Source organism: Lepidochelys kempii, chromosome 20 (assembly GCF_965140265.1).
Source record: "Lepidochelys kempii isolate rLepKem1 chromosome 20, rLepKem1.hap2, whole genome shotgun sequence".
NCBI classification, from domain to species: Eukaryota; Metazoa; Chordata; order Testudines; family Cheloniidae; genus Lepidochelys; species Lepidochelys kempii.
In genome coordinates this window covers 22426060-22443783 of record NC_133275.1, presented here as the reverse complement: position 1 = coordinate 22443783, position 17724 = coordinate 22426060, and the positions used below count along the sequence as shown (strand labels likewise).

The 17724-nt window shown below is 61.9% G+C and overlaps 1 protein-coding gene across 1 annotated transcript; it reads right to left on the bottom strand.

Moving 5' to 3' along the window:
- Window positions 1-16867, bottom strand: LOC140900891 (phospholipid phosphatase 3-like). Its single transcript, XM_073318825.1, has 7 exons — window positions 16654-16867; window positions 15238-15626; window positions 7979-8136; window positions 7046-7326; window positions 5257-5314; window positions 3460-3636; window positions 1-1076 (listed from the first exon to the last, which is right to left on the bottom strand). The coding sequence occupies exons 2-7, from the start codon at window positions 15431-15433 to the stop codon at window positions 981-983; spliced, it is 966 nt and encodes a 321-aa protein (XP_073174926.1). The 5' UTR covers window positions 15434-15626; window positions 16654-16867; the 3' UTR covers window positions 1-980.
- Window positions 16868-17724: the final 857 nt, after the last annotated feature.

Below are 17724 nucleotides of genomic sequence, written 5' to 3'. Positions count from 1 at the left end.
GATTGTCTGTACCATTTATTACAAAAATACCATTCACATTATCAGGGCCAGCTGAGCATGGGGGGGCGAGAGGCACAGTCCAGCCCCCGGGGGGAGCCCGGAAGCATCTGAGAATGGGAGCCACTTGTGGCATGGATGAGCCCCCTTTGAGCGGTCCCTGTGGACCCCACTCCCATGGCCCAGCAGCCTGTGGTTCATCCTTCATGTTTGACCACCTGCCGCTCTCCCCGCCCTCCTCATCCCTCTGTCCACCAATCACAGCCCACCTCCCCGGCAGCGGAGCGGGGCGGGGCCCTTTCATTGGAGGGGCAGGTAGCAGAGTCTGGGAAGGTGGCCAAAGCGTAACATGCAAATCGTCGTCATAATCCTTCAGTGATCTGGGAAATCCCAATGTGTGTGGGGGTGGTGAGGGGAGAGGTGGGACTTCCTGTAATGCCCATGTCAAAGGAAGGAGGGCCTTCCTGCAGCGTTCCTGCGACGTCCGTGCCAAAGGCAGGCGGGACTTCCTGCCATGCCCTTGCCACAGGAAGGTGGGACTTCCTGTGATGTCCATACTAGAGGCGGGCGGGACTTCCTGCCATGCCCTTGCCAGAGGGAGGTGGGACTTCCTGCGATGCGTCTGCGATATCCTTGTTAGAAAAAGGTGAGACTTCCTGCCATGCCTTGGCCAAAGGAAGGCAGGATTTCCTGCGGCGGACAGAGGAGAACCCCACCCAATAGGAAGCCTTTCGGGAGGTGGTGACGGCCTGACCCAGGGCAGGCATTCAAGAGGAAATTAAAGTGCTTGGAAAACAGACGGCGGCGACCAGAGCAACAGAGGAAAGCCCAGCCCTGCCGGAGAGGAAGCACGGAGGACCACGTGCTCTGTGGAGGAGCAGAAAGAGGGGCTGGCCCTCCCCCTGGCCGTGCGGAGGCCAGCTGGGTGCTGGGTGCTGCTCCTAGCAGGGTGATCCCTCCAGCCCCCCATTCCGGCGCGACGCCTAGCAGTTGGTGTGGCCGCTGGAGTCCGGGCTATCGGGGCAAAGCTGGGGCAGGCGGGAGGCTGGGGGGTGGAACATGCCTGAGATGTGGGAGGCCTGGGAGGAGGAAGAGAGAGAGAAAAACAGGGTGTGAGGAGGGAGAGACTGAAAAGGAGGGGAGCGGGGCAGGGGAGAGCTAATTGCACTGACATGACCCTCCTCCCCACCCTGCTCTCGGGGTGGGGGTTTATTCCACAGCTGGGGGGAAACCGAGGCAGGCTCTAGTCTAGCCACAGGCCCAGGTTATAGAGTGAATCAGTCTGTAAGGCAAGAATAGGGCCCCCTTGCTCTAACCCACCCTCTCCCACTCCCAGAGCTGGGGATAGAACCCAGGAGTCCTGACCTAAGTTCCCTCTAAGCTGCACGGCCGTGCAGCAACCTATTAAGGGCCGCGCAGGTGCTCAGGGCTGCGGCGGGGAGAGGCGCCTCTCCCCCAGCCCTGGACCTGCTTTGGCCGGGAGAGGTGCCTCTCCCCCGGCCCCGGGCTGCTGTGGGGAAAGGGGCCTGAGGGGAGTCCTCTCTCCCCGCTGTGGCCCCGGGGCAAGCTGAACCCCAAACCCCTCATCCCTGGCCCCTCCTCAGAGCCCGCACCCCCAGCCAGAGCTCTCACCCCCCCCCACCTGCACCCCAACCCTCTGCCCCAGCCCTGAGCGCCCTCCCCCACTCCGAACCCCTCGTCCCCACCCCCATCACACATCACCTCTATATTGGTGCACGTAAAATTCATTCCACACACGGATGGGAAAAATTAGAGGGAACATTGGTCCTGACTCCCAGCCCCCCTGCTCTGACCCACCAGATCCCCCTCCCAGAGCTGGGGATAGAACCCAGGAGTCCTGACTCCCAGCCCCTTGGATTCCAGAATCCATGCTCCCGGGCAGGCCGCTTCCCCCCCTCTGTGCCTCAGTTTCCACATGAGTACAAGGGAGTTCACACCTCCTGCTGGGGCTGTGCTGTGCTAAGGACCCCCCCGGTTGCGAGCTGGGCTGCTGGGCCCCCATGGAAGGGGAGGGGAGGTTGGCCGGGAGCCCTGTGATGAGGGAAGATTTCCTCCCTGTTGCCTGTTTTAATGCTGAAGCAGGAGGTGTTTCCTGTGCCGTTTCCTGGCAGCCCACGGCTCCGGCCCTGGGAGCGACAGTGTTTCAGCCCCTCAGCTCCTGGCCGGCTTCGCAGCCCCCTCCCCCCAAGGCCGGGGGTGGGGAGAACACGGGGGAGAATCCCGGTTCTGGCTGCAGCACCTGCCACCCAAGGAGGTCAGAGCGTTCTCCACACGTTCCCTCCACCGCTGCGGCCCCTTAGAGAGGGGAAGGGACTGGCCCAAGGTCACACGAGTCAGCCGCAGAGCCAGGAATGGAGCCCCAGAAGTCCTGGGTTCTGGCCCCCACACTGATCTAACTGCTAGACACCGCTCCCCTCCCAGAGCTGGGGAGAGAACCCAGGAGTCCTGGCTCCCAGCCCCCCCGCTCTAACCACTGGACCCCACTCCCCTCCCAGAGCTGGGGAGGGAACCCAGGGCTCCCAGTCCCCCACCTCAACTCTAACCACTAGACTCCTCTCCCCTCCCCTCCCATCCCAGAGCTGGGAATAGAGAGTCCTAGCTCCCAGCCCCCACACTCTAACCACCAGACTCCCCTCCCCTCCCAGAGCTGGGAATAGAACCCAGGAGTCCTGGCTCCCAGCCCACCCTGGTCTAAATCCTAGACTCCACTCCTCCACTCCACTCCCTCTCCCAGAGCTAAGAATAGAACCCAGGAGTCCTGGCTCCCAGAACCCTGCTCCCCTCACCTACTTTAACCCACTCGACCCCGGAGCTGGGGAAAGAACCCAGGAGTCCTGGCTCCCAGAACCCCGCTCCCCTCACCTACTTTAACCCACTGGACCTCGGAGCTGGGGAAAGAACCCAGGAGTCCTGGCTCCCAGAACCCCGCTCCCCTCACCTACTTTAACCCACTCGACCCCGGAGCTGGGGAAAGAACCCAGGAATCCTGGCTCCCAGAACCCTGCTCCCCTCACCTACTTTAACCCACTCGACCCCGGAGCTGGGGAAAGAACCCAGGAGTCCTGGCTCCCAGAACCCCGCTCCCCTCACCTACTTTAACCCACTTGACCCCGGAGCTGGGGAAAGAACCCAGGAGTCCTGGCTCCCAGAACCCCGCTCCCCTCACCTACTTTAACCCACTCGACCCCGGAGCTGGGGAAAGAACCCAGGAGTCCTGGCTCCCAGCCGGGCTCATGGACGGAGCACGGGGTGGGCTGGGACGTGGACCCCCCGGCGCTCTAAGAAACCAGACAAACTCATCGCTCTTCTGGGAGCCGGGCCAGAGTCGAGCTGGTGACCCAGAGGGGTCCAAGCACTGATCAGTCCTGGACAGACAGACAGACAGCCGGCTGGTGGGGGGCGGGGGGAGGGAGGGACGGACGGACGGCGGCTCCCACTTACCACCCAGTAGGCGATGAGCGCCCCCTGCAGGAAGCCCACGGCCACGTCCGAGGGGTGGTGCCAGTAGTCAGAGATGCGGGTGAGCCCGGTGTACAGCGCCAGCAGTAACAGGACAAACTGCACCAGGGGGCGCAGCAGGCGGGCGCCCCGCCAGGTTAACCGCGCCTGCAGGTACAACTGGGGGGGGGGCGGGGAGTAAGGGGGAGAAAAGGGGCCAGGCTGCTCCTGGCCCCCCACTCTGCCCCCTTCCCCCCAAACGCTGCTGCTCCCACCCCAAAACCCGACCAGCTCCCCCCTCGTGCTCTGATTCCTGCCCCCTACGCCCCATGCCCCGCCCCTCACGCCCCACCTGCAAACCCTGCTGCCCCCCAAATGCTGCTTCCCCACCCCCACCGTGCTCCCACACCCCATCCCCCCGCACAGCAAGAAGAATAAAGGGCGTCTGAGCTGGGGGGCTACTCGCAGTCCTAGTCGCTGGCGTCTCCGCTGCCCCAGCCCGAGACACGTTCCCAACCCCCCCCCCCATTCAGGCCCATCAGCCAGGGACGCATAAAGGGCCTGTTTGTGCCACTCCCCAAGGGAACAAGGGGCCCTTCTCCACCGCCAGCCACATGGACCCAGGCATCCGGGGCGGGGGGGCCATTCGGGTGCGGTGGCGGAAGCAGGGAACTGACCCACTTTGATGAGGGGGGAGATTGGTCGGGTGCGGGGAGTGGAGGAAATGAGGGCAGTGAGTGGGACAGGTGCTGAGAGCAGGGTCAGGACTCCTGGGTTCCATCCCCAGCTCTGGGGAGTGGGGTCTCGTGGTTAGAGCAGGGGGCTGGGCATCAGGACTTTCCCCTCTGCGTGACTCAGTTTCCCCATCCGCAGAGGGGCCAGTACTGGCCTGGGCTGGGCGGGAGGAGCAGTGAGTTAACTCCTCTCCAGTTCTCAGAGGATGCGCCGCGGCTCACGCATTGGCCCGCACTACCCTCCAGCCTAGGTCAGCCTGGGTCAGCCAAGAGACAGGAGCCGGGGCAGCCAGACATTGGGAGCACCTCATACAATTGGCTGCTCTGGCTCCAGATGAGTCTCTGTAGGTATGTGGGGCACAGAATCACCCTTCTGCCACCAGCCACTGGAGGGAGCTCTCTGCTCACCCCACTCCACTCTCAGAGCCAGGTCCCTCTGGTCTAACCACTAGACCCCACTCTCCTCCCACAGCTGGGGATAGAACCCAGGAGTCCTGACTCCCAGCCCCTCCTTGCTCTAACCCACAAGGAGCCATGCCCCTCCAAGTGCCAGGAATAGAACCCAGGCATCCTGGCCCCCCAGTGGGCTCTGCGTGTAACCCTCCAGCTCCCACACCGACAACTGCCACCCTAGCAGGAAGTGCCTGGCATGGAGGGACCCTCTGCTGGGCTATTCTGGGCACTTGGCTCCACTCCTTGCTGAGGTCTCAATCGCAGATGGCTCAGGGTGGGACCCTGGACAGGGGTCGCTGGCTAAGAGGGGCTGCCAGGCCCAGCCGCTCCTTTAGGGTGATCCCACCATGTACCCAGTCACCTTCCCCAGCCTGGAACTGCGGGGAGATCCCACCATGCTCCCCAGTCACTTCCCCCAGCCTGGCTCTGCGGGGAGATCCCACCATGCTCCCCAGTGACTTCCCCCCAGGGCTTCTCGGGCCAGGAAACCCCCCCCCCGGGCATTCAGGCGTGGCCCAAGAGGGATGGGCCAGGGTTGCCAGGGAAGGTTCTAGGATGATCAGATCGGGCCCGTGCAGCGTTAAGGTCTGTGGGGCCGGGCGGGGGCGCTTACCACCAGGTATGTCATGCTGTACATGGCGAAGGAGGCATGGCCGGAGTAGAAGGACTTTCTGGAAGGGGGCAAATAAAGGCCAAGGTTATAGCTGGCGGCACCGCCCATCGCCAGGGGTGTAGGGTGCAGAGGGATCCCACCAGCAACCCCTCCGCCTGTCACCTCCACAGCTGCCTTAGATCCTGTCCAGGGCCAGGCGGGCAAGGCTGGGGGGCTCCAAAGCTGCTGCCCGGGGTGTGGGATTGTCCAGCACGGTGGGGGCAGTCTCCACGGGGAGCCACCCCCATGGCCCCAGACCCTGGGACAGGGCAGCCTCCATGGAACCTTTCCGGGTATTACAGACACACACAATATCTTGATGCCAGTTGTCCCAGCGTTGCGATCTGCATCGGTGCGAGCCATGGGCCACGTTCTGCCCCCCTGGGGGTGCAGTACCAAGCTCCCTTTAAGGACTAAACTCAGCGGGGGACAATTACTGCAGACTCTGGGAGCGACTGCACAGACTGGGTCGGACCAGGGTCCAGAGGCCCAGGGGCTGGTGGTATAAAGGGCCAGCATGAAGTAGCTGGGAACCCTTCACTCTGACCTTTAACCAAGTGGTCGCATCCTGCCAAAGAATCTGAAGAACGTGGGCACCTCCTGGACCCCTTGGCGGAAGTTGGCGGCGTGCTGAAGTGGGAATTTTTGGTAATATTTGTTCTGAAGCCTGTGTGTGCCTCAGTTTCCCCGATACACTGCATGGCTGCCCAGCAGGGGAAGGGATGAAGTTTGCTTTCATGTCACTTTCCTGTCTGGGTGGACTGAATAGTCCTTAAGGAACTGGCTGAAATCCCCCCAGATCAACAAGGGATCGACCGAGAGATGATGCCAGCCCGGTGCCTCACGGACATGCAGCAGAGGGAGAGCGGAGACCCTATCTTGGAAACAAAGGTCTGGAAGAGGTGCGGTGGGGGATAAGTTGGCTTGGAAACCCCGATGAGTCTTTCACCTGGGAACTGAGGAAATCAGAGACACGCACAGGGCATGCAAATAGGGGTCACTAGAGCTCTGGTCTGACCAGAGTCTCCTTCGAGTCTCCATCTGTCTACGCCAATTGTGCTGGGTCCCGGCTGATGAATCAACCCACGGCTGGAGCGTCACTGGGACTCCTGGGTCCCTGAGGAGCGGACAAGCCTCCCCCCCGGGGTCTGTCCCAGCTGGGCTCGCTGAGCAGAGCTCAGAGCGTGAAGCAGGAGGGCTGGAGCCCCAGAGGTTTCGGTCTCAAGAGGTGGCTGGTTTACGCCGAGTTTCCCCTGCAACGCTTCTGGCCCAAGAAGAACTGGCCTGCACTGTGCGAAAGGACAGGGCCTAAGAGGGCCTCCCCTGAGCAGACACCGGTTCAAACCTGGCCTGGCTCAGGTAACCCTGATCCCCCCGACACCCTCCACGGTGACCCCGCCCCGATACAGGGCCAGGGCAGCCAGCAGGGGGGCAAGACGCTGGCAAGGAGCAGTCTAATATCAGAACTCCCCCTGGCCCCCCATCACTTCACCCTGGTCTCAGCGGCAAGAGCCGAGATGGCTCTGTGGGGGAATCCATAGGGGATTTTTTCAGGCCAGGCTGCTGGATGCAGACAGACCCTGCGGTTCTCCTGAGCCTGTACGGCCGGGTGTCACCACTAGGGCCCCCCCCCAAACCTGGGCCTGCACTCCTCAGCTGGCTCCACTAGAAGGGGACCCTTCCTTTAGCTCAAGCCCCCAGAGCCAGCCCCCCACCCCGCCTTAAAGGGACAGTGCCCCCGGGAGCTCACCTGGCTTCCTTCTCCTCCGACGGCCCCGCAGTGCAGGTGTACTCCTCCACGTAGCCCCGGGAGCAGTTAAGGACGAGGAGGTCGGGCCGGCAGACGGCCAGGAAGTGGGGGCGGAGGCGACCGACGGTGATCTTGGCCATGTTGGTGAGGGACTGGCCCACGGTGCAGCCGAAGAGGAAGGCGCCGATCTCCTTGTAGAGGACGGCCACGTAGGGGTTGGGGACGAAGGAGCGGGAGCCCAGGCGCAGGGAGTGGATGCGGTAGCTCTCGCCCAGGGAGATCTGCACGGCAAGACGGGGAGGCACCGCGGGACGGCAGCTTGAGATGGGCAGCTGTCCCAGCCAGCTCCCCCCTCCACGTGCTGGGACACGGACCAGCCCCCAGGGCCGTGGGAAGCTCAGGAGCGACTATGGGGAGCAGGGGGGACTCCCTGTGCACTTTGCAGAGCAGCAGGACTCATTCCCTGCTTCCCCTGTCCCAGCCCCTTGGTTTACCCCATAATCTCATCCCACCAAACCCTGTTTTTAAAGCCAGCCCTTGTCCCCCAATAATTTGCCTCACCCATCCTATTCTGCCCCATGCCCTGCAGCAGGGAGTCCCGCGAGGCAAGCAGCCTGCTGGATGTGGCGTTCAGCGGTAATGGATCACGCCCAGTCTGGGATCCTGTCTCCTGGGCCAATGGCTGATGCTTTGGAGGAAGGGTTGGAAACAGGTGCTCTGCGCCGAGGGGCATGGCTAGCATTTCGTAAGGGGCACATGGGGGTGAGCTACCCAGAGCCCACCCCTCTGCCACCTCCAGCCCCTGACACCCTGCAGGGAATGTGGCAGGGGGGCGCTCTCCCCTGGCAGTCGGTGCCGGTCCCCGTGGGGCACTAGGGGGCGCTGTGCTGCGGGGGGCCCAGCAGGGGGCGCTCTCCTCTCACAGCGACTCACCGAGAGGGAGGTGATGAGGATCCCCACCGAGATCAGCACAGTGTCGCTGACGGTCTCCGCCCGCTTGAGCGGGTAGCGGATGCTGCTGTCGTTGCAGTAGAAGCCGCGGCGCATGGGGGGGACCAGGCCAACCTCGCAGACCAAGAACGGGACGGAGGCTGCAGCGGGAAGAGAGAGTGGGGTGCTGAGCAGGGGCTAACCCAGCCCTGGGGGCCCCTCTGTGGCCCCCCCAATCTCATGAGCCCTTCTCCCTCAGGGACTGGCTCAGGACATCCCAATCTGACTGTCCCCCTCAGGGACTGCCCTGCCTTCTCCCCCCACAATCTCACTGCCTCTCCCACCCCCGGGCACCAGCTCATGACACCCTGCCCCCATCCTAATGCTCCCTCCCAGGGACCACCCTGCAACAACGACCCCCCCCACGGCCTCCACACCCCCCAACTGAGATTCAAAACCCACTGCCCTTCCCCTGGGCATCATATCATACCACCCAAACCCCATCCCACTGCCTCCACCCCCCCAAGGACCAGCCCAGGACTCCCCCCCCCCCACAATATCCTGCTCCCCCTCAGGTCCAGTTCATGTCTCACCCCCTCCATCTTGATGTCCTCACCCCCCATGACTGGCCTGTGACAGCCCCCCCACTCCTGATACCCCACCTCCAGGAACCAGCCTCACTGTTTTGGCGGGGCTCCCCCCTCCCCCCCACCCTCCAACTCCTCTCTGCTCCTCACCCCCCATCCCCTCCCTGCCACCACCACCCCAAGGCAGCGCACATGGGTCAGACCCCAACAGGTGGCAGCCCCCCCAAATCTGATCTGGGAGCAGAGCGCGGAGACCTCCCCTCCAATCCCAGCAGAAACAACGCCGGCAGCCCTTGGATGCCAGGATGGGGTGCAATCTGCTTTGCATTAGGGCTCCTGGCAGGAGCCAAGGGGGGGGGGTGCGGGGCGGGGGAGAAGATCAGGCCTTAAACTTCCAGCCAGGATGGGTGAGTTCCTGATTCCAAGAAGCCACGTCCCTGCCTGGCTCTTAAAGGGGCAGTGAAGCCAAATTCCCCCTCCCTCGTTAGAAGAGAAAAATGCCCACGTGGCCCCACCTTGCCCCCTCTCCACCATGAACCCTGCACCTGTGAGAGACCCCTGCAGCGCTGGGGGCTGGAAGCACCAGGCTGGGCAATGGTGAACAGATCCTGGTGAGGTGGGAGCAGAGACCCTGGTGCTCCCGCGCACGGATCCTGTCGCACGTGGGGGCTACAAATGTGAAACCAGGCAATGCGTGTGGATCCCAGCATGCTGGGCGATTTAAGTGTGAATCCTGCCAGGTGGGCCCAGCTGCACACCAGGGTGGGAGCAGGAAGCCTGGCACTCGGGTGCTTGGACACCAACATGATCAGAGGCTGGGAGGCATGAGGATCCTGGTGCACTCAGAGGTTGGGAGCATGAACCTGGGCACTAGCAGGCTGGCACGGGAGTGTGAAGAGACGGAAGAAGATCCCAGTGAGGTCGACGTAGGGAGGGTTTGACGTAGGGAGGGGTAGGAAGTGCAAATGGTTCCCCCTTCTGCTTCAGTTCGGTGGGATTCAAGCCCTGGTGGGACCCAGGTGTCCTAGTAGGCCATGCCTGGGCTGTCACTTTAAGAGACAACGAGGCTGCATAACCTTCCCCAGGGGGCTCTGGGCTCCTTTTTGGGGCTGAGAACGATGTTTCCACGTTCGGTTCCCAGGTTCCCTCCCTTCCCGTCTCGCTTGGCAACCGAGTTTTCTCAGGATCACTCTTTCCGACGGGCTAGGCCGCCCGCCAAGATCCAGGGTGACGCCTGCAGAGCACCTTGGGACCCAGGAGGGGGCGCCGCGATGGGTGAGTGGCGAGGGCTGGGTGTGCTCTCCTGGGGGGCCAGCAGGGGGCACTCCCACCCTCGTGGCGGGCAGGGAGAAAGCGAGGACTCCAGAGCTGGGAATGTCCAGCAGGGGGCACTGCCAGCTTGGGGCAGGAGCCCCCCAGGGCTGGGCATGCCAGAGGGGCACGTCACCCTGCTGCCTGCAGGAGAAGAACACAGCCACGCCGGAAGCAGCTCTGCAGCCCCGGGGCAGGAAGGAGCCACCCTAGGCTTTGATTTCAAAGATCTGAGACTCTTGGGGACGGTCGGCCAGGGCCAAGGCTGGAGCCCACCCAGCTCCTCCCACACTGTGCGGATACCAAGGCCTAAGGGACTGGCTTGAGCCAGCTCCAGGTTTCCATCCTGACTTGGCTGCCCTGCGCCTTGCCTGGCCACGGACTGCGCCCGCTGCGTATTTATACCGAGAGCCCAGGGCTGGAGTGATAGCCGTGCGTTCAGAGCCAGAGCCCCAACCCCCTGGGGGGGGGGGCCGCAAACGTGTGTGCATGGGGGTTCAGCTAGCCATGCATGGGGGAGCTTCTTGTTGCCAGGACACCACCGTGCGAGCGGGGCGGGCAGGCGTGCAATCACATCCACCGAGCGGCGGCTTGTGCGAAGACGTCAATTTCCTCGTCTGCCACTAGCCGAAGGCAGCTTCTTAGCCGGCGCGCGTGTTACTGGGGCATGAGCCTGTGCCCACAGAGGGCATGATTCCGCTCAGCCCCTTGCCCTGGTCTACATCAGCTCTGTTAATGCCAGCCCAGTGCCCCCAGCAGCCAGCCTGCCCTTGACCCAGCCCAGCCCAGCCGTGGGGCCCCCGTCATCTCACACACGCCAAACCTCCCAGCTATTCGGAGAGGGCTGGGCTATTAATAGTCACTCTCTTGTCCATGTTCGGGCGTCCCCCACTCGCCCTGGCTGGCTGCCCGGGTCGAGGGGCTCCCTGCCGTTCAGGCCCAGGCTGGGAGGGCGAGAACAGGGCCCGGGAGGGGGTTCCCTACCGTGCCGCGGGGCAGGGAGGGATTCTTGGGGCTACTGCCTCAGTGGGTCGATCCTGCGTGGGTGGGGGCCCTTGGGACTAGTGCTCTGCGGAACGGATCCCATGGCCTGCAGGGCACGAGCGTGCAAGTGCCACTAACACCTTTTGCACTCGGGACGAGCGTGGCAGCCCCGCTGCCCCTGCAGCACCCGCTCCCCCCAGCCCCTGGGGTGGTGTCTAGGGCCAGAAAGTCTCCCCCACTCCTGGCTTGGTTCAACAGGCTCGGGCACCGAGGGGCGGAAGCAGGCAGAACCGGTGGCGGGGGAGGCCAGGGGGCACGGTGAGGCCAGGGGGCACAGGGAGGCCTAGGGAGAGGAGCAGGCAACAGCTGCAGGGCGCGGCCAGCCCTGAATGGCAGCCAAGAGCTCACGGCCGGGGAGGGAGGGCAGCAGGGACGGGATGCAACCAGGGCAGAAGGAGGAAGAGAAAAGCGGGCAAGAGGAGAAAGGGTGAAGCAGAGAGAGAAGGAGGGGAGTCCCCCCCCACATGCCACTACACCTGCCCCCCGCCCCCCCGCAGGCCCCTGGTGGGCAGCGAGCTGGTGCCATGGGCCCTGGAAGCTGCCCAAGCCAGGGTCCCGATCCTGGGGTGGGCTGTGCCAGCGGAAGAGGGGGAGCACTGGGGTCCCGCAGCAGATGGGGGGCATCCCCAGGAGTTGGGATGATGGCATGGGCACTCCCCGGCATAGGCGGATAGTTGGGATGTGGGCAGAGCCCCGGTGGGGGTAGCGGGGGGGGTCATGACCTGGCACAACCCATGACCCCTTCTTAATCCCCCCCCTCGCCCAGTGCTTTATTCCAGAGCCTTCTGGAGATCAGCTTTGTCCATCCTTCGCCCAACCTGACCCCCCACTTCCCCACAGCCCAACCCCCACGACCTGCCCCACCAGTGAGTCCTCCCTTCCTTCCCATTTAACACCCCCCCATGACCTAATCCCCCCAAACAGCCTCCCTTTGCAATCCAATCCCTCCCCCTAGGATCCAGCCCCACTCACCTTGTCCCAACCCCCCACGATCCACCCTGCCAGACTGCCCCCCCACGATCTGACCCCTTCTCCAACTCCGACCCTCATGATCTACTCTGCCAGCCTCCCCCTCCCCCAGGATTTGACCCAGGCCACCCTGCCACAGTCCCATGATCCAACCCACTTTGCCCCCTCCCCAACATGATCCAACCCCTTAGACCTGAAGGCCACCCCCAGCAACTGAGCTACCCCAGTCCAGCAGCGACCCCCATGCTGCAGAGTGCTCCCCAAGCCAAACTGACTCGGATCTCCCCTCCATGGCACCCCCAGCTCTGCTAACGTGCCAGGATAGTCCCCTGGCTCACCGCACTGACTCCGCCCCTCTGAGCCCAATGGCTAGCCATCAGTGTGGTCAGGTCAGGGGGCTCAGAGAGAGGAAGGATGGCCCAGTGGTTAGTGTACTAGCCTGGGAGCTGGGAGACCTGCGCTCAGTTCCCAGCTCTGCCACAGAGCTTGGGCAAGTCACTTGCCTCTCTGTGCCTCAGTTTCCCCAGGGGGTCCTACCCCACAGAGAGGGGCTGTGAGGCAACGTACATTAAAGATGGCGAGGGGTTGGATACCAGGGCACGAGACTTCCCTGCGAGAACGAGCGCTATCTGGCTTTGCCCTGCTCCCGTTTGACTGAAGTGGAACTGAAGTAGGGTCTGTAAATCGGTTTGGAAACAGACCTACACCAGCACAGCCTCTCCCGTCCAGCGGGGACCCCCTGAAAAGGGTTCCGTTTGCAATCGGTGTCAACTAAACTGATGTCAGATCTTGTCCACCCCCCTGTCCCCCCCCAATTAGCTTAAATCAGCTCCCGAGCCAATACGTAGGGCTCTTCCAAATTCACGGGCCATCTTGGTCCATTTCAGGGTCATAGGATTTTCAAAACAGCAAATATTCTGAGTTGAGATGTTTCGATCTGAAATGTCTCCGTGCTGTAACCGAGGGGGCCCTGACGCAAATGGAGCTCCTCGGGGTGGGGTGGGGGGTGGTAAGGCTATTCTAGGGTGACACGGGATTGCCATCCTCACTTCTGCCCGCTGCTGGCAGAGGTGCTGCCTTCAGAGGCGGGCTCCCAGCCAGCAGCCGTGCAGCTTCCCGGAGGTGGGTTTGACCCAGTCCTGGGAGCTGTCCATGCAGGGGAAGGGGAAATCCCATCCCTTCCTGGCCTGGCTGGGACTAGAAGCTAGAGCCCAATGGGTGCCCCAGCCCTTCCCCTCCTCTGGGCCCAGCACTTGGGGGCTAAAAGGGTCTTGAACTGGCTGCGTGGGGGGTGAGGAGGGGGAAGAGTTGTGACCATGGCGCCCTGGGAGGATAGCACTGCCCCTTCCCATACCATCCCAGCCATCCCCTTTCACACATTCCCTCTGACAAGCAGAAGATAGGGACACCATCCCTGCCTATCCTGGCTAATAGCCATCGATGGACCTATCCTGCATGAACTTATCTAGTTCTTTTTTGAACCCTGTTCTAGTCTTGGCCTTCACAACGTCCTCTGGCAAGGAGTTCCACCGGTTGACTGTGTGTTGGTCCGTGCATCAGGTCTGCTCAACCTGTTGTGTGCTCAGAAATCAATCAAAGCATTCTGATTTCTTGGTTTGAAACGACTCGTTTCCTTCCAAAATGTCCTCTAGTTTTACTTAACCCCCCCCCCCCCGCCCGATGTTTCAAAACGGCTGCAGTCAAGTCAAAACATTTTGATTTTGTCAAACAAATATTTTGTTCGACCCAAACGATTATTTTGCTTTGTTGTTTCAGTGAAAGAAACCAACCATAAAATCCATTATCTGCCCAATTTTACTTATCTGGCCCCCAGTATCCAAAATAGAGCAGTCCTGTAGATTATCCCAGGATATTTCTGCCTATATATAGACAGAGACATCAGAACCCAGACTGGCGATGGACTGGTGGATCTATTTATCTCACTACCCTGTCTCTGAGAGCAGGCAGTGCCAGAGAATAAAATCCTGTTGTCAGCCGTTAAGGAAGAATACATATTAACCTCCAAGATTCAAAGGTTAATGTATACACCAACAGGCCCTTTCTAGTCCTTTCAAACCTCTTGGTTATTACTGTTTTAGCCCTCTCACTCCAGATAGTCTCATTTGCCCTTCCCCTTTAAAAAACAACCACCACCCTGCTGAAATCAAGGACATCTTGTAGCAAGGAGTTCCACAGACCAAGGACACAAACTGCATGCGCAAAGTATTTCCTTTGCTCTGTTTTGAGTGAGCCACCTTTTGGTTTCGTTCAATTTCCCCTTTGTATTGTGAGGCACAGAGAACTGATCTACCTTTAAGGCCCGGCTTGACAAAGCCCTGGCTGGGACGATTTAGTTGGGGATTGGTCCTGCTTTGAGCAGGGGGTTGGACCCTCCTGAGGTCCCTTCCAACCCAGATATTATCTGATTCTCTGCCTCATTCACCTCTAACGCTCCCGCAATGTTAATCTCTCTCTTCCCCCGTAAGAGGCTTTTTCTCAGGCCTCAAGCCATGCTCCAACCGTCTAATGCTACATCCTTCTGCTGATGGCTCTGAACTGAGCCCAGCCTCCCTGGTGGGTCTGGCCCACTGATGCCATTAGAATATTTTCCATCTTATTCTCCTTCCCAGCCTAACACGTTTTCCTTGCTTTTCGCTTAGTGACACCAGCAGTTTACTGAGTACCAGGCTCTGAAAGCCCTGATCCCTCGGGTCCAGATGCAGCCCTGATGGGGAGAGGCGCTAGATCGAAGTGAGATCCCTGCTGCTACTGTGCCATTAAATATCCCTCCAAAGGAGAAGGTTTGGGGCCTAACTGATGCCCCGGACACACCATACAAGGCCTGGAGCTTTGAATCGTCAGGTTTGCGCAGATCCAGGCTCCCCGGAGTCACTGGTTTCATTCCCAGCAAACCCAACTGATCCTTATGCTCCAGCCGGCTAACCTGGCTTCCATGCGATTTATAGCATGGGGACGATTGGACTTTAAACTGCGCTGGATCCGAGCCCCCCCCGCAAAATAAGAACCAGCATTTCTGTCTATAGGGAGACATAATCTTTGCCTCCATGGGGCAGCTAGTAATTCTGCTTCCTCCCCCAGACCAGCTGGCATCACTCCCCCACGTCGACGCCCTCCAGCTCAAGTCCCGGCCCAAGTTTCCTCCCCAGAGGTGGCTGCATTTCAGTGCCCCGGCACAGTATGGGAGCCGCAGCATTACATTAGAGTGGGCAGGAGCCCCAGAGAAAGGGGAGGCAGGGGTTCCAGCTTCCCTGTGGGAAGGAGAACCAGGAGCCAGGGGTCCCGGGGAAGGTGGATCTGCACCGCATGGGGCTCTGCCCGCACCGCACTCACCCACGAGCAGACAGACGATATCCAGGACAACCAAGGTCTTTCTCTGCCCCAGCCCCGGAGCGGCATAATCCTCAAGCTGGGAGCTGGGCCCCCGGACTGTTACCCGGACGTCTCCTTGGCCTCCCCGCCATGCCTGGGGCTCCACCGAGAGCCTTGGGGGCAGATCGGGGAGGAGTTCACACTTGCCCTTTTGCATGGCCTTGGGGCGGGGGAGGAAAGGTGTAATCCAGATTCCTAGAGCAGGACCAGGGGAATGTGGATTTCCAGCCCAGGAGCGGCAGGGGATTGGGAGGGAATCCGGATTCCAAGCCCAGCCTGGCACAAGGACAGGGCAGTAGAGGGCTGGTGTCTTTCCTTCTCCTCCTCTCTCTGTATAGGGATCAGGGAGCCTGGAAAGCAGCAAAACAAACAAACCTTTCTAAGCTACAGGTCAACCAAGGCTGCGGCTGCATTGGGGGGCAGCATGGGAGGAGAGGGGGCTCAGTAGGGGGGAAGGGGGGATGCCAAGGATCTATGCTCCAGGGATGACGGCATCGGAAGGGCTGTGGGCAGAGATCCCAGCTCCAGGACGGGCACGCACAGGGCCAGCTGTAAGAGACCATGGGCAGAGATGGCAGCTGCCCACAATGTGTGTGTGGTGGGGGGGGAGGGCAGAGATGAGTGCAGAGATCCCAGCTCCCCCTGGCTGGACCCCCCCCTTCCCAGGCCTCTTGCGCCCCTGAACCTCCCCTTTGGGGGGGCAGGGGTCCCAGCTCCCCCCATGGATGAGGGGATTCAGGGGGCCTGCATAGGGGGATCTAGGCAGGGGGTCCCAGCTCCCCCCAGGGGAGGAGGGGTTCAGTGGGGTGGAGGACCAGGAAGGGGGGGTATAGTGGGGCCCAGGAAGGGGGGTCCAGGAGGTACTGCACATACCAGAGATGGATGGAGATGGGGCAAAGAGATCAGAGCTCAGGGCACCTTCCTCTGGGGGACCCCGCAGGCAGGTGAGATCCAGGGGAGGGGGATCTAATCATGGGGTCCCAGCTCCCTGTGGGGGAAGGGGAGTCCAAGGGGGCACCTAGGAAGGGGCATATAGGAAGCAGAGATCCTCAGAAGAAGGGGTCCAGCCAGGGGTCCCAGCTCCCCTCAGTGGAGAAGAGATTCGGGGGGCAGGGGTCCCGAGAAGGAGAGTCTGGGGATCCCGGGAAGGGGGCCCAGCTTCCACCAGGGAAAGGGAGGTTCAGGGGTCCCGGGAAGCGGAGGCTCGGGGAGCAAGAGGCCCGGAAAATGGGGCCCGGGAACCGGGGCCAGCTAGGGGTCCCAGCTCCCCCCAGGGAAGGAGAGGTTCGGATGGCAGGGGGCCGGAGACTGGGGAGTCCCGGGACAGGGGGGCCAGCCAGGGGTCCCAGCTCCCCCCGGGGAAGCCCTTCCAGGTACCTGTTGGCCGCTGCCGCGCTCGCCGGCCCTGGGCTCCCCCGTTGCGCTCCCGGCTCGCTGGGGCCGGTCTCCTGTCCCCGCCGCCGGGGGAGCGGGGCAGGGGGTCTCCCTGTAGCCGGGCTGGGGGGCTCGTTCCCCGGGCTCCTGATCAGCCCAGCGCCGGACTGAGAGGCGCCGACGGCTGCTCCTTCCACCTCCAGCTGCTGGGACTGGGGCTCCTCCCTCCCCGTCCTGCCCCACGCGGGCTCTGGGCTTCCCAGGGGCTGGAGCACGGATCGGTGCGGGGGAGAGACGGGCGGGATTGGCTGGCGGAGCTCAGCGTCTCTCCAGCCTGGGACCCTCCAGCAAGGGGTCGCGACCCCCCCCCACCTGTTCGACCCCCCCCCACACACTCCGGGAGCCCCAGCCCCAAGGCCATGGGGCAGGGGGGAGGACTGAGCAGGGGTGGCGAGAGGGGGTCTCCAAAGCCCAGCTGGCCCGGTGAGAGGGGTTCAGGCCTCCGCTTTGCGGGAACCTGGGTTCTATTCCCTGCTGCGACCTTGGGCCTGTCACTTTACCGTGGCGTGCCTCAGTTTCCCCATCTCCAATGGGGATGAACAGCTTTGCCCTCCCCCGCGGGATGGGCGTGTGTGAGGATAAACAGAGCGGCTGTGAGGTGCTCAGGGGGTCCAGATAAAGACCTTAGATTGAGTTAAGACATCTGTGTTAGCTCCCTGGCCAGGCTGGAACCTCTGGCTTGCGCCATGCGGCAGGTCTGTCCAGATCACCGCCATGGTCCCCTGTGGCTGGCTTCCCCGCTGTGAATCTAGAGAGCAGGAAGAGCTGGGAGAGGGATTTCCAGGCGGGGCACAGTGGGGTCCCACATAGGAACCACTGCACTAGTCGTTTACCTTTCTATCTATGCATCCCCATTCACATTCCTCTATCTAGCTATCTATCCCCAGGAACCCCCACTCTCTGACTATCCCCCCCCCCCCCCGGCCCTGCAAACCCTCACCCCAGTCCCTATTGAGTTATAGGGGCCTTTCCCCCTGCATTAAACTGCATACCTGCATAATAGCCCGCTCCCAT

Coding starts and splice junctions, on each gene's coding strand:
- LOC140900891 (XM_073318825.1), bottom strand. CDS start 15,433: ATGCAAAAGGGCAAGTGTGAACTCCTCCCCGATCTGCCCCCAAGGCTC. Junction 5,315..7,045: donor TCGGAGGAGAAGGAAGCCAG/GTGAGCTCCCGG, acceptor GCCCCCTTCCAG/AAAGTCCTTCTACTCCGGCC. Junction 3,637..5,256: donor ACAGCATGACATACCTGGTG/GTAAGCGCCCCC, acceptor CCCCCCCCCCAG/TTGTACCTGCAGGCGCGGTT.